General features: G+C 35.5%; 1 protein-coding gene across 1 annotated transcript in view; it reads right to left on the bottom strand.

Moving 5' to 3' along the window:
• Window positions 1-5,333: 5,333 nt before the first annotated feature.
• The window catches only part of LOC145668526 (uncharacterized), a 47,680-nt gene continuing 36,140 nt past the window's right edge, over window positions 5,334-16,873 (bottom strand). The window contains exons 3-4 of the mRNA XM_081736505.1: window positions 15,255-15,598; window positions 5,334-8,039 (exon numbers count right to left, since the gene is read on the bottom strand). Of these exons, the coding sequence (XP_081592631.1) occupies window positions 6,239-8,039; window positions 15,255-15,598 (2,145 nt within the window). The 3' untranslated portion in view covers window positions 5,334-6,238. The remainder of the gene's footprint in view (window positions 8,040-15,254; window positions 15,599-16,873) is intronic.

The raw sequence follows: 16,873 nt of genomic DNA, 5'->3' as shown, positions 1-16,873 counted from the left end.
TACTTTCTGAAGTTAGCAACACTGTTTTATAAGATGACAAGGCCTCATTCCGGAATAATATGTCGGATTCTTTATGTATTACAAAAATGACATAATTTTGACACTTTCTTCCATTACCATTTTCACACAAGATTTTCAATGAGTTGGCAACACTGAGATTAACGTAAGGCATTCGCATGAGCTTCTACATATTGTAGACTCAATTGTTAATCATATTTACTATATCGGGCATTTCAATTGTCCCGTTTCTTCTCATACGTTGTCTAGAAAATTGGCCCATACTCCATGAGCTGGCGCCGCCACTGCTTGACTGCTTGATTTTGCATGGAAACGACTATCATCACTGAATTCAGTGACCTGAAATTAGTTACTGTAGAACATTTCATCTGGTGTTTCCTGTTCAAGTTCGCGGACGTCCCTTGTGAGTGAAACAAAGCATATATCACATAAGGAATATAATTTTGGATTATCAATTTTAAATATAATGTGGTCGACCTTAGACAATGCATCTCCAAGTAGTTTGTTTTCTTTTCTTTTACGCTGTACTTGACCATTTGCGTTCTAGAAATGCATCGTACAAGATGCTTAGGAGACACTTTGCATGACACGGTCAAGAACATCTAGACTTATGTTTCCTCTCTTATTCCTTTCTACAACCATTCCACACTTCTCACTCTGATTACAATCATCTTATCCTTCAACTATCCCCAAAGAAAGAGGTCTGAGGCACTTAGGTTGGGAGATCTGGCTGGCCATTGAATGTCACCAAAACGCGAAATGATGTGACCTGAAAAACGTCCGCTATTGGATGGTTCCCTTCTCCATGGTTACTGACAGTCAATGCCACAAAGCTGTTTGCACAAGTCGTCTGTCTTTTTCCCTCTACGTAATATAGTCAAGTTTCCATTTTTAAATATAAATATAAATCTCCGAAAAATATCCATTTGCCGGACATCATGTTGACAGGTATTTGTGCCAAAGTCATGAAGGCCCGGTAATAGGATCTGCGTGGCTTAAGTGTAGATGGACAAGTAAACCAATTTGGATTTGCATTGGTTCTGGGGATGCATGTATTATTTTCAGAAGGTAATCAAAAATGCTCCACCCTGTAATTATCAAGCAATTTAGCGATATGAAGTTAAGGTCAAATGGGACTGAATAGAGTTTCGTATAAACATTTTAAGTTCAGAAATCAAAAACCCTCCTATAACTCAAGTCCAGTATTTCATTCAGTCTCGTTTGAGCTGTCTGCGTCCACTCTTGAGAAAATAGAAAGTGAAATAATTCTGCAGAGCTGCATAATCGGCTTGTATTATAATACTAACACAATTTAGTTTATAGAAATCCTACCACCTTAAGAAACCAATATATGTCCATAGAAACGTGAACACCGGAGATTTCAAGCTTAAAGTAAGGAAATTTGTAAAAAGAAAATAGTTTAAAGGAATCGCCTGGCCGTTTCTAAATGAGATTTCAAATTCCATAAACACGTTCTAACCCCACTAATGTCATTCTTTTTTTTAAAAAAAAAAAATGAAAGAAGTGAATGGAAGTAATAATTTTAGTGCCTAAACTTGAGATATTTTTCTCTAATATTCATTCAGTTTGCCTCTCCTATTCTCAGATGGTAGTTAAGTTCATAGTACTCTCCCAATAGGTAGTACTCATTCCGGTGAAAAATCATCATTGAATAGGAGGCGAAAACAGTCAGAAACCACAAAACACAAAGCTAAGCAGATAATGTTAGATATAATTACTCGTATTTATAAGTAATGTATAGTATATTTGTAATGATCCAGTACACTTTATATTGACTATACTGTTCAGTACAACATATTGAAGAGTAAGAATCATTCAGTTAAAAAATATAGCAGAATATTTCTCAATTGAGTGAGTTTCTCATGGTAAACTTTTGTAAAATACTCAGAGATGATAAACACCAACTTTACACACATATATAAGGGTTTTCAACCATTTTGAGCCGAGGATCCTCTTGGGTGAATGCGATTGTCCTGAGCACCTCCATAATCTTAACCCAATCCACCCATGCACAACGTTTGAAGTAAGACTTTAACAATTAGAAGACTTTAACAACAAGACTTAAACAATTAGAAAAAACCTTAAAAGGAAATTTGGTTTCTATAATTTGTCACTGAAAATGCATTTTATAATTAAAAAAAACATATGGTTGCCTTTCTCACTTTCCAACAGAAAGGAACTTTCTTTGACCAACCTTTTAAAACCTGTCAAATATGAAAACCGATATAGTAACCGGACTTTTTATAGCGGTTGGATATCTTACATTACATAATAATAATAACTTGGCATTGCTCTTCCGTATTTATTCGTCACTCATATTGAGAGACAACGCCTCAAGGTGTTGCTATTCGTTATTTATTTATTTGTTTATTTATTGCATTCATATTGATTATTCTTCGTTTGTTTATATATTTCATTAACATTGAGTGTGACAACTCCCGACGGCGTTGCTCTTCATTTTTACTTATTTCTATACCTTCAAATATCATATATTACATAAATTTTATGCGAAGAATCGGCATTTCACCTAATATATATTAGCTGAAATGCCGATTCTTCGCATAAAATTTATGTAATATACGTATAATGGGTGTTTCAGACAAAATGCCCAGTACTAATAAATCATAGACGGATGAAGATAAAGAGATGAAACAAAAAGTGAGATAGGAAAATGGGCACATTGAATGAACACTGCTGTTTTTCCCATAGGACCCTCTATCATGAAGCAATGGGGGTCACTCGAAAAATTTTAATGGGAAAATACGTCATTTGATATACCATTGAAAATATCATTACAAAATGAACAACTTTTGGAAGATTTATGTGTATACCTGTGTGTGTGAGAGAGAGAGGAGAGCACCGCTTATAAAATGTCCACTATTTAAGTATATCTGATAATGCAACATAGTATAGGAAAAAGACTGGACAACCAAAGCAGATATTACAAAATCAGATGATCACGCACAAGTGTTCAGTGTAAAAGTGAATTTTGCGAAGTGAAATATAAATCGCGTGGATGATGTATAGTCTTTCTCTCTCTCTCTCTCTCTGGCCTATGGAATCCGGAGGTACAATGCCGTGTTTACAGCTCTCCATTGACTTCTATCCTTAGCCAACTGGATCAGTTTCTACTTTATATTCCTATTTCTGCGAGATTCATCTTAATATTGTCCTTTATCTGCACCTTGGTTTTCTTAATGGTCGTTTTCCGGTTGTACTCTCAGTGGAAACTTCGCAAGCGTTCCTACCTTCTTCCATTCTGGCTACATGGCCTGCCGACCTGAGCCTCCTAGATTTGATGACCCTAACAATGTTTAGTAAACGGTACTAAGAACGCAGTTAATCATTTTTAAGTTTCCGCCATTTTTCATTCCCGTTCCTCTTGGGTCCGAATATACCTCTCAGGATCTTGTTTTCAAATACTTCATCTATGTTCTTCCCTTAGAGTAAGCGACCATGTTTTGCAACCATACAGCACAACAGACATGATTATCATTTTATATATTTTAAGCTTCAAATTCCTCGACACAATTTGCGGCGACAAAAGATTTTGAACTGAATAAAAACACGAATTTCCTTCTTTAGTCTACATTTAATTTCTTCGTGAATACGGTTTTCGTCTGTCAATATTGATCCTAGATATTTAAAAATACCCAGTTTGTTGAAAGTGTTATTTGAAATTTCAACACATATATAATTTGCAGTATTACAATCCTGACGAACTTCCATTTATTTAGTTTTATTTGCATTTGCTTCTCCGTAAACCCATGTTTCTGCAAGCGTTTAATAAGACTTATGCATTTCTTGCTATTTTTCTATCATCCCCTATTATATTTACCTAATCAGCATACGACATAAGCTGGTGAATACCATTTAGTTCTAGGCCCTGGTTGATATCTATGGTTCCTTATAGCGTATCCCAGAATAAAGTTGAATAATAATGGAGAGAACGCATCTCCTTGTTTCAGGTCATTCTCGACGTGAAAACTCGTGGTCAAGATTTTTCCTTCTAAATTAACCACTTTTTATCCTTTCTCTCTGTTGATGATTTTGTTTAACGAAACAAATCATGAAGCTTGAAAGTCGAAGCATGACTTTCACTTTGCGATTCGTAAAACTTAAGAGTAATAACCAAAGAAATAGGACTCGTAAAACTAAAGAGTAATACCCAAAGAAATAGATGTACTTACTTGATTTGAAAAGTATCTTGCTTTGTTCAAGTCGTGTTAACAATGTCAAACTTTGGTTATCCCCGATCATCATAATCGGTGTCCCACAGAAACAATTGTTACAAAGAAACATTGCTTGCTTTACCATTTTTTTTACCTATGATGTATACAATTAAATAACTTCGCATTTTATATTTTCAAGTAACTTCCATTGCCCCATGATAGAGTGGCCTGTGAGACAATTAAACCTCACTTTTTGTTTCATCTTTTTATCTTTAGCTGTTTATGATTTATAAGGACTGGATGTTTTGTCTTAAGCACTAGGTACATATATTTCAAATCCAGGATCACTATTTGACCGAACATAATGTAGTATAAATTTCTCATTAATGTGCAAGTATTTGTGCGTGTATCAACCCCTATTGGTGTGAGGCAGAGGATCCATACCGCTCAAGACGAGACATAATCCGCCATCATATATGATTATCAAAAATTGCTAATTTGGATAAAGAGTTTTCTCTTAATACAATCGAATCTGAACATCATAAAATTCATTTCATTCGAACACAAGACACACCCATTCTTTTCGAGTCGGAAGAGGATGAGTCGTAACTCACTCGAAGTGATTTTTTTTTTTTTTTGTAAATTATAATGGATATCTTGGAATTTTTTTAAGGAGTGCCTTTCATAAAGTTCTGTTGTCACCAGAAGCTAACTAACCAACAGTTCTAATTGCTAGAGATGACACAGCAGCAGTCAGTTTTGTAAGTTGTAATGGTGGCTTGATTTGTCTTGGGAATGTTCCAAAGTCGTATGTAGCCTACGTTCTTTCAGAAGATTTTAAATTCATATTTTTTCTCTGCAATTTCCAGCAATACAACAACACGCAAACAGCTCTTTTTACTTACATTAAATTACACAGGCAACTGTAAGTGAATCCTTACTGTCCGTGACTTCCGATAATAGTTCTTTGTTGTATTTTTATCAAACGTAGGATATCTTCAGTTTCAGTCGGTTTTATAAGGTATTTAGTACCCAAAATGCCTTGAAACAGAAGGGAAGAAACTGGGAATGCACACGAATGTTCAAAATAAAGAAGAAAGAGAAAAGAAATATATATATGCTTGAGGTAAGAACTTTATTAAAAGCAATATTAAAACTTTTATATGTATATATATAAACTAAACACTGGCCATGTATCACAGAATAAAACAGTCTTGTATAAGTTTTATTCTTCCTCTGGTTAATATAAACAGCAAATAATTATTATATGTATATTCAGGAGCTCAGCACTAGGTTACAAAAACCTATAAAATATAAAGTGATGCAATATCGAACATGTAATAATTTTTGTACACCTTGTAGCATTTCTAACGTATATTTTCAAACAAGAATATTTATTAGGCATTTCAATATGTATTATTGTACTGCACACACTGCTTCGAATGATAAATCATGATGTAACGGTACTATTTTATCAATAGTGGCTATGTATATAAATCTAACCTTCAGTTAATGAAAATAAAAGAACATATATATTTCAAATCCGCGTTCCAGTCACCAGAATTTGTTTCTTGTTATTTCTTTATTAATATGCTGTATTATTTATGCTCACATACATTTGTTTTTGATCCGGTTGCAACAGAAATGACTTTAATCATATATTGTTAGCGTTAATCAAAATTAAAATTTCACGTACCATTTTAAATTCGTTAAACAGGCTATAATTCTAAATTTAAATAACCGTTACATTAAAAGTTTTGAGTGTATTATTCAACTTAAATATAAAATTTACTCAAGAAAACTTTTCATTTACAAAATTAACTTATTTAAGTATGCCCAGTCGCTGTTTCCAAAATCGTAAAACAAATTTATCATACGGTTTAAGTACACGAACAAACTTAACCTATGTATTCAAGTCTCTAACACACAACAAGAAATTATTAAAAAGTTTTTGGAATTTTTTAAAAAAAAAATACGTATAACACTCAAATTTTCGTTTTTGTCGCTCTTCTCCTATGTTAGTGGTTCTAATCTTTAGGGGATGTACTTTCATTAGATTTTCGACATCTTTTGCGAACTCCGGAGATAAACTGAATATCAGAAATCACAGATCGCTTTCTTCCGTATTTAGAGGTTAGAGTAACTCTGGGAACATAAGATGAAACTAAATCTTGATAGTCAGTGCATACATGCTCCATAAGTTGTCTGTCTGTACTAAGCAATACAAGACAGCGATGGCAATAAGGCTTTCTGTGACTTTTCACGTGTGTTATGAAAGAGCAACGTGTTGGAAGCCTTTGATGGCAGACATTACATTTGTAATTTTTGTAGGGTTTTTTGGGTTTTATAACAAATTCATTGTTGTTTTTGACGCCAGGCGAAATATTTTTACATTCTTTATCAGAACTAGGTTGAGATTTATCTGTATGACTGTAATTGTCACATTCATTATTGTTTGTATGTGCATAATTAATCACACTTTTGCTTTGTTGACATTCCTTACCCCAGGAATTTTCCTTAATGTTCAACGTTTTCTTATTCGCTTCATTTGCATGTTCTGAAGATAAGTTGATGTTATCGGAGCTTTCCTTATTCTTTTCACTTATACGTTCTGAAGGCAAGTTAAAGTTCTCAGAACATTCTGTTGAGTTGGATGTACCGCTATGTCCTGGACTAACTGACTGCTGAGCTATCACTACACTTTCTTGAGAAGCAACCTTATCTTTACCGTTCATATTGCAAAAGTTCGAACCTTTCTTCCTATTTACAACATTTGGCTCTTGTACAGATTCTAAGTCCTCACTAATTTCATGAACTCCTCTAGAATTTGCATTACTTGTAAAATTAAAGATATTTCTGCGAATAACTTTCCTTGTGGATTCCTGAAACGGAACTGTGATATGTTTAGGAAGACACTGAGGTGTTTTATTCTTTCTTTTGTTAACCTTAGTACCTGATTTGGGAGATTTAGAAGCTGGGGATTTTTTATTACATTTGACAATATTGCTAGAATCTGCTTCACTGGGTGAAGTTTTGCCTCTTTCTTTTAAGTGTTTCAACGGTGGTCTACCTCGTTTACGCTTCGGCTTTTCATTCGAAGAAGGAAGAGTAATAGGTATTTTAGTTATAATCTCATCAACATTTGACTTGGCATAGTTCGTGGATGACTCTACTACTCCATGATACATATTCTCAAAAGAAGACAAATGTTGACTTTGTGCACTGCCTTGATACAGATTAATTCCACCTCCATCATTAGTAGTTGAAAATTGTGTTTCCATAGTAGGAAAATAATTAAAATTACCGTAAGGACGGGTAAATGAAGAATCTGTATGAGGCAAACTAACAGTACCCACACCTACCTGTGCATATTGGTTTGATGCTGACTGTTCGAAAACTGCTGGCTGCGATGGTTCATTTATTGTGCCCTCTGCATTGCATTGATAATACATGACATCTACAGGTTCTAAGCGATAATAATGAGCATTGTGAGGAAATTCTCCACTAGGACACTGATTTAAAACTTGTGGTGCCGGATTAGGCATGAAATACCGGTTTCCATCCACAATGGAATGATCTTGATTATGCTCGTTCTGCTGCCAATACTCAGAGGAAAAAGTAGTTTGTGTATTTCCCGCTAATACATTTGGAACAGATATATTTATGTTACCGTAATCGTTTTCCTGGGGAAACTCAGCTGTGGTTTCAAGTGTGTTTGCTGTAGAAGCAAAACCTCTATCTTCTCTTTGATTTACTTGTAAAAGTTCAGAGAAAGTACCTTGAGAATTTCCTGTAGTTACAGAAGGAATGCTCAAATAGGATGAGTTTCTGTAAAACAAGCACAAAAAGGGAAAACATGAAATGATTATTTCTTAAAGTTTAATGTTCCACGATTATGCCTTTTAGGCTTAAGGAGACGAAAGCTCAAAAAAGCCCATTTTACTATAGTGGCATGGAACAAATACGAGAATAGCATATAACAGAAATAGAATAACAGCGATTAATTTTTTGTAGCGTCATGGTAGTTCTAATGTTCAAACAAGTATAAAAATTAAATAATCTAGTTTAACTTCATACATTACCCTTTATGCTAAAAGAGATGAGTGATTAATGAAGATGAATGATTGTGAAAAATTTGATGGAATGAGAAACAAGAGATCCTCGACAAAACCCACGGGCACGATCTTGTCCACCACAGACTTATTTTCCTGGTGTCGAGCTACGGACTTCTCGCACCAGAAGTGAACCCTTTTCCACCGAATCATCATGATTACCATACCCAAACTAATATTGAATGTGTATACAGAGTGATTATAAATAATTCAACGGGATTGAAATGGTGGTATTAAAATGTACAACACATACAATAACGAATGATACATAAAAATATACAGAAATGCTTCAATTTTCAGACATACTGTTACAATTTTTCCATGTGGCTTTCTTTCGTCACACGATAGACTGACAAATCGCAACTTAAAAAAAAAAAAAAAAAAAAAAGCATGATAAATTTAGAATACATAAACCATGGAAACAATTGCAAAGTGCCAGTTGGAATCTTAAAACATGCGGTGAAAATTAGGAGTGTTGCCAATTTGAAAGATCGAATAATGGACGTTTGGTGCACATTAGAAGCAGTAATAAATTCACACTGGTTAATTATAGATTAAAAATAAGCATATCATTGGCTTTTCGGGAAAATTTACTATTAAAATGAGGTGTCACATGCTATGGTTTTTATTTTTCAAACTTCACTTTAATTCGAAATGGCGGATTTCAAGATGGCTGCCGTCAAGGATACCCTTACCGTATCACTTCCCTCTAGGCATAATATGTATTACCGAAGCTTTTATCCACTTATTATCATTAATACGCGGGTTAGAAGCGGAGGTAAGGGACTCACACACACAATAAGTATAAACAATTAATATGCCTGTAACTTTTCCCCAAATGGGCATATCTTAAAACTAACCTCATCACTGTCTTCCTGATTAAATTCTAGCGGAAATTATGTATCATATTACCCTATTCCCAATTTAAAAAAAATAATTACCTTCATTCAAAATGGCGGATTTCAAGATGGCTGCCGTCAAGGTCATACCTACCATACGACTTCTCCCTAGGCCTTGTATGTATCTACATGGTTGTTCTTTCATTAACACTCTGTTTCTGCAGTAATCTCTAATAACCACATCACAACTCTTAAAAATTATTTTAAAAAATAGAAAACATGCACCATGGAAAAAATTTCTGTCATCACAAATAATGAATACATGTCTTCTACCAGAAAAAAAATCATTGAAATCGGAGCCGGACAATTGGGTGATGTCCCTTGTAAGGTTGGTGAGTCGTTGTTGTCCTGTTAAGTTTCTGAGGTATTTTTTAAATTATCTTTAGTTTGCTAAAATTCCTTTCCTTGCCTTATAGTGAAAATAAATATTTGCCCGTTTTGCGACCCCCAAACCAGCGCCCGAGGCACAAGCCCTGATTGCCCCCCGTAGTTACGTCACTGGGGATGACACCCCTCATAGTGTACTTCGCGAAGAAAGTTCTTAGCGGACCTTTGATCTGAACCACCGCATAAATGTGTATCGTGTAACGAAAGGAAGCCATCGATCTAGCCTTTGTAACATGTATCTGAAACTTGGATAGTTTCTGTATATTTTCATGTATCATTCATTATCGCGTGTTAACACAGCCACTGGGGGGAGGAGTAATCCAGCTCAACTTGGTGCCAGTCCAAGCCTGTTAAAATACGGAGGGTTGATTTCAGAAGTTCATCCGGTCGTAAAAGCTACGTAAAAATCATCATGACGGGTCCTGTAACCAAAGCCTCGGAGAAAGGTATGGGTGTACCCTGTAGGCGACACGCAGACTATTCGCCCGAATGCTATGAGGAATGGACAAGGGTTACCGAATCAAGGATGAGTTCGGTTAGAGAAGTTATTCCATGTGAAGGTAAGAGTGAGAACATACAATGTCGAAATGATGAATGGACAAGGAAGAGATATTACAGATCTGATATAAAAGAGAAATTGGAGATCATGTGCATGCATGAAACAAGATAGAAAGGTAATAAGGGAAAAGAGTTAGGTGGCGGCTACTAGTTGATGTATAGTGGAGCAAATCGATAAGGAAAAACCGGCGTGGGATTGTTCTTTCTAGGGATCTGAAAAATGGTGTGGTAGGTGTGAATTGAAGAAATGACAGTGATAAACATCAGGGTAGTAGAGAAAGTATCCGAATTCAAGATTCAGCCTAAGTCATGAACGACTACATCACGTAATTAGCAGGGCTACATGGCTCATTAGCATAGCACTCACTTATGATGGAATTGATTCCAGGCCAATTGAGTTTGTGGTGGAAAACATCATGCCCGTCGATTGCCTTGGGATTCTATCGTTTCTTTCTACACTATCATTCCACCGATTCTTTATAATCATTTACTCCCATTATCATCTGCCTTTTTTTGGCTTAAAACGCAAAATCGTGGGACGTTAAACGATTTCAAATACATGCTATTGATGGTACAATTTCAGTTTTTAAATGACACACGTAAAGTCATCACATGAATATTTTAAAAAAATAGTAAGTTATTGCTATCTTTGCCAATCACTATGAAACAACAAAACGATACAATGTTTTACTTTAAAAACCCCTCCAACTTCCCTCTGTTTTGCTACCTTTTCAATGAATTTAACGTCTGCTTTCCAGTGAGCTTGTTCATGGCTGATTAGCGTAAGCATTTTTGACGCAAAAGATCGGAGTTCGATTGCCGGTGGGAAATTAATGAAGCTCAGATTCCACGTTAAGCTGCAAGTGCACGTCACATAAAGCCTTACTGTTGAATGGAGCCTAAAATCAACCAACCAAGTCTGTTCCTCCTGTTTTGGGAGTGAAAAACAACGGATAAAATTACGTTTATTTTTATTCGATTCATAAAGACTAAATTTTGAAAAAAAAAAAAAAAAAAAAAAGTGAAATGTGATGTACGAAAGATTAGATGCTTGTAGCTTAATGACCCTTTAATTGGCCCTGTTGCTTACAAGCAACATTTCTGTTGTGTTATACGCACGAATCCTCACCTAATTCGCACGCACGAATGTACCTGTGATCGTTTATTTGCATCATTGTTGTTATCAATATTCACATACACTGTACATAATTCGAGGATCATTTGTTTAGATAGTTGTAATGATCGTCACCAGAGAAGATAAATTCAGCACTACGGAAATTTACTGTCCGAGTTGCGCGATTTTTTCTTGGTCTGTCGGAGGATATTTAAAAGCCCTAATTAGAATTCAAGCGCTTGGAGGATAAAGGTGTTTTGTTACATTTTTAGAAATGTTGCATTCTGGCTGTTCGTGAACGTGTTATATGCTACTCATGCTACCTAACACATTATTTGGTGAGTCCTCGTCCTAGTGCTGATATTTAGAAACGATGAAGGTGGTATGTTAACGGACAAAGTTGTGAAAGTAGATTGTTCCATCATATTCAATTTGTTACATAACACCTTTATCCTCCAAGCCCTTCAAGTCACTCTAACAGTTGTGTTCAAACAGAAACCGAACTTTTGAACCGGCAGAAGGAGCGCGCTTAGACTACCAAGCACACTTAATGGCAGGTTTAGACAACAAATTGGTATTTACCTCGTTTTGCTATGATCATTAATCGCCGAGCTACAGCCGTTGAAGTGAGCACGTGCACAAGCTATTCTTCAGATTAATGACACAGTGACAATGAAAGAGATTGAACAACCTGCGTATGTAAAATTCTGCGAAGAAATTAGGAAAAATTTACAGAGATATTTCAATTGCTTTTTAGTTTATTCAGAGTCTCAAAAAATGCACAAATGAGTCGACCAAAGATCAAAGTGATGTTGGTTGAGTTCTTTTATTGAAAAGACATTGTCCATCGTGAATTTGTATCAGTGGTTAGATAGGAAACAAACAGTTTTACCAGAACATTTTAGCGGTTGAGGAATGTTGTGCCCAGGAATTGTGCTTGAATTGTGGGAAAACAGACTTGGATAGTGCACCGTGCCAATGTACCTACTCACGCTTTGCTCCTCATCCGCAATTACCTGGCAAAACATCAAACGTCCGTTGAGCCGTATCCACCCTATTCTCCGGATCTAGTTTCAGCAAACTTTTTCCAAACTTAAAATCACTTTGAAAGGACGTCATTCACAAACCAGAGGGGATTCAGGACAATGCGACAAAGACACCTGCGCACCATTTCAGAAAGTACGTTCCAAGGGGCTTTCTAAAAATGAAAGAAACGTTGGAAACAATGTATTGTGACTACAGGGGACTGCTTTGAGGGCGACAGTGCTTAAAATGTTGTACAATGAGTAATAAAGATGTAATAGCAAAAGTTCGGTTTCTTTTTTAATACACCTCGTTTTACGGGCAATGTTGCTCCCTAACAACGAATGATTAGCTATTTTAAGGCAATGCTGCTTAGAAATAAATATCCAATATTTTGCATCCAAAATACTTAAATACTTTACAAATTACGAAATCATGGTCAGAAAGACGTGTCTCAACCACAAAAACAAACCAATCCATTTTTACGGGAAGTTTTCAATATTTTCCAATTAAAGTGTTAATAATTTTTATAAATCAAACGTTTAATTTTGTTATTTTCTAAAATAATCTAGAAAAGTCCTTGACTAAGTGCCAATTCTGTGCTGGTTTATTTGATAATCATGGTTTCAAAAACAAGATCAGGTTTGAACTAACTTCCTGTTCGACACCTGTTCGTATCGTTATGCTAAACACCTAATTCAGTACAAACAACACTTAATATTAGAGTTATTCTTGTTTGTAAAGAAGAGTTACATTTTAGGAGGTTTTAAATTAACATAGATGTGCGTTGTAGAGATCATTCAGCCTAGTGATGTTTTCAGGAAAGGGTCAAAGTGAAAATTCTCCTCCAAAATCATATTTTTCATCCATATTCAATGTGGGCTACCATTATATTTACAGTACTATTTTTCGAAAAAGCTCCCCACGGGAAATCTAAATTCACCATTTGGCTCAGTGAATTGTGTAAATACGTTCATATGATTAAAAAAAAAATGGGTCTGTTCTGTATAACTCACATCATTTGTAAGTCACTAGTAACCATATAGCGTAAATTTAATAGAACATATTTCAAGATTATTGATTTTTAGTTCACTGGGACTGTTTTATTATGGTATGAGACTGTATATAATGATAACATAACACTATCTAACCTGATTTGAATTTGAAAGCAGTTTCCTTGTGTGTTTATGGATAAAATGTCACGCATCTAATGTTATTTCCTATATTTATACAGTAGCAAAATTTGAAGTGTTGTCCGACACAGAACTGTGAAATGACAGGGGTTCCAAAGTAAAAATAAAAAATAGTTTATTTTTTCTTAACAAAAATATTTCCTCCTTATACGTAACTAAATCTTTCGGAAACGAAAGATTGCTGGATTTGAGTTTAGCGTTCCCTTGAGCACCGAGGTTATATGAGACTCGGATCTACAGCTTAACGCGGGGTCAGAACCACGTGAGCTCCACCGAGAATTGAACCCAGGTCTCCCGCGGCAAATCAAAAACGAGAGAGTTGTTCTGTTTATGTTATTCGAATTGCTACCAATCTGAACAAAGGAAAGATAGGTTTACTGCTGTACACAATAAAGAAATATGAACAGCTTTTGCCGTTTCCAAACCGACTTCGTAAATCTACGGCTGTGAGCAATAGAAATATGAAGTTCTCGCGTTTTACGTCTTATACAAGGGAGGCACGGCAGCTCAGTGATAGAGTTCTTGCCTCTGGTGACTGGAGTCCCTTGTTCGATCCTCGAAGAAGTAAATTTGTGGTAGACAACATCCTGTCCGTGAGTTTTCTTGGGATACTCCAGTTTTCTCCCACTTATTCATTCAACCAATTCTTTCATAATTCACTATTAACATATGGGAATCTAACCACAATCGGAATTCAACCGTCGTGCGAGAGTAATCCCTTGGTAGACAAACACCGTCCGCATAGGTTTTCTCGGCGTTCTCCAATTTGCTCCCACTTTCATCATTCATCTCATCATCACCGTCTCCTTTAGCCTCAATTCATAATCACGGGACGTTAAACTCAAAAAAATGAGCAACTCTCATACATAAGCCGTTCTCTAATACAGTACACTACCTCAGCTCCAAGAGAGCTTAAAAGAGCACGCTACCTGTCCTATTTTTCATCTCTCTAAGTCTGACTCAATATGGACCTAGATAATCAGCGTTACGTTATAGCGTCATTAAAATGACGGCAAGAGTTTCCTATAGGCATTTCATTCAATTGAATCGCTTAATGAATCGATTCATAAAGAACCGATTCCTACCCTTGAACTATAAAATGTAATGATTCTACTATTATTTATGAATTGGATCATTGAACGATTCAATTGAATGAAATGCCTATAGGAAACTCTTACTAAAATGACTTTGCATGTAAGCAGATGCTAGCTGCCGCTAATAGTTATTTAGACTTTCTCCTCCCCGAAAATTTTTCTAACCAATACAGTGCCTGCGCGTAAACGTTCATTTATTACTCTACTATTATAGAAACTTTGGATTACACATTTTCGATCTGTAAAGTTATTTTGGTGCTACCATAATTACTGATAACTGATCACCAATAAGCTGAAAAATTAGCAATTCAAGTCCAACAATGAGTCAGTAATATTTATGTCGAACTACAGTAGTGTAAGAAAACGTATTCTAGTGAAGCAGTCAACTTGGCCTTAGTGCTGTGACTTTTAATTATAAAATCTCCCGCGAGGGAGATGAATAGAATAGAAGAAAACCTAATTCATATGTTTAATTAACAAAACCTTGTCTCACAAATTAACTAAAAGTCTACATTTAAAAACAAATAAACTTTGAGTCTATAACGGATCGTAGAGCAAGCATTCTGATGAAAATTAACAAACAATATGTTACCAATACCCTTCCTAACAACAGAACAGAAGTCCATTAACAGTTGTTTCAAAAACTTAGATATATGAACTTACCTCCCATAATCACTTCTATCCCAGTTAGAAGAATGCCTTTCATTTCTCTGAAAGTTTCCGTGAGAAACAAAAACATCGTTGCTGTCTTCTGTGCACCATAAATCGGCACTCGTCTCCCCATCACAGTTCCTTGATAAATTAAGGATATTGCTCAAACCTACATTGGGACTTTCTAAGCAAGTTTCTTCTTTCTGCATTTCCATTTGTGAACGATTTCCTTTATTATTTCTCGAAGTCCAATCTCTGCGATCAGGAGGAATCCACAAAGTTTGTCGTGCATTTATTTGTTGATTGCTGCGATCGTCAGTTGTTGGATGATATTCTTGCCAGTGGTGGTAAGTCACCTGTTATGGAAGTATATATATTTTCAATGATAAAAAATAAAATCGATCTAAATTACAATGGAAGCTTAGTAACTCAGAACATCAAAATTAAACACGATAGGTGTTGTAATTCTTCTCTGTACTATTTAAAATGAATTTCATGTTATAAATGAATCGGCTAAGTGCTCGTTGTCCCAACTGTATAGGAAAAGCTGGCAATATTCCTGAAACAACAACTCGAGTTGAAATCATAATGCGGGTACAGTGTTTAATCGGACACAGTAAATAGGAGATTTAAAAAGTGTCTATCTCGTATTTATTTATTTATTTATTCATGGAAGCGGAGGTTTTAGGAGACGCTAAATATGCATAGTTACAAAGAATTGTAAAAGTTTCGAACTGTTTTTCAATGTTACACATTTTTAATATTACAATATTACAACTTTTAATATGATGGAGTATTATTAATATTCTAATCTTATCAAACGAGTTTCATCCGGTACTATCCTAGTTTAGGCAACCATTCATGAATTTATGATTCATCATTAAATAAACTCCTAAAATTACTTCTTGTGCAAGGAGTTGCATTTCTAGTGCAGATTCACTTTAGGATCGCTTAACCTTAGTAGTGTGGTATGTTAGCGTAAGTATCCTGCATTTCCGGTTACCAACATGAAAGTTCGCCATTTTGTTACATGTCCAATCAAGATTGGAAAATTACCGGGAGACAGTTCGTAGGATCATCATGGCCGACACTGGACGCCATATTGGAAAATGGCTAACTTCTAGCAACTTAATCTAAATATTTACATGAAAGCTTTAGAAAACACTTTTCTTCTTCTCCAGTCTGCTGCCAAACAGAATAAGAAACAGTAAATAGCAAAAATTTTCCGATTTTAGTCATTTAACCCTTTGGGGATCGATGGAACAGATCTGTACCATAGCGTCGGCGTTTGGAATTTGCCTTATAAGTCTCTAGTTAAGCTTTTCACACCGGGTTTTTTGCATTTATTCAAGCGTGGAAGCATCAAAGAACGTGTTTCATGGACATTTTCCAGTCACGCGTGCGATGCCTACGGCTGGTGACGTCACGAACATGAAAAATGGGTAAATTTTAGAGCTTTTTCGGGATTTTTGGACACGTTCCTATTTATTCTAGGATGATGGTTCGTACCTCGTTGTGTTCGTAATGAAGCACTGTTTCCAACTGTGCTATTACAATTTCCCTATTGTATACCAGAATCTAGAAAATAGCGTTCAAATTGAAAAAATGCGATTTTTTCAGGAAAAATTCCC

This window comes from Thermobia domestica, chromosome 13, assembly GCF_964235325.1.
Source record: "Thermobia domestica chromosome 13, izTheDome1.hap1.1, whole genome shotgun sequence".
Lineage (NCBI taxonomy): Eukaryota > Metazoa > Arthropoda > Insecta > Zygentoma > Lepismatidae > Thermobia > Thermobia domestica.
The sequence above is the reverse complement of the archived record's forward strand: the minus strand, read 5'-3'. Positions and strand labels throughout refer to the sequence as shown.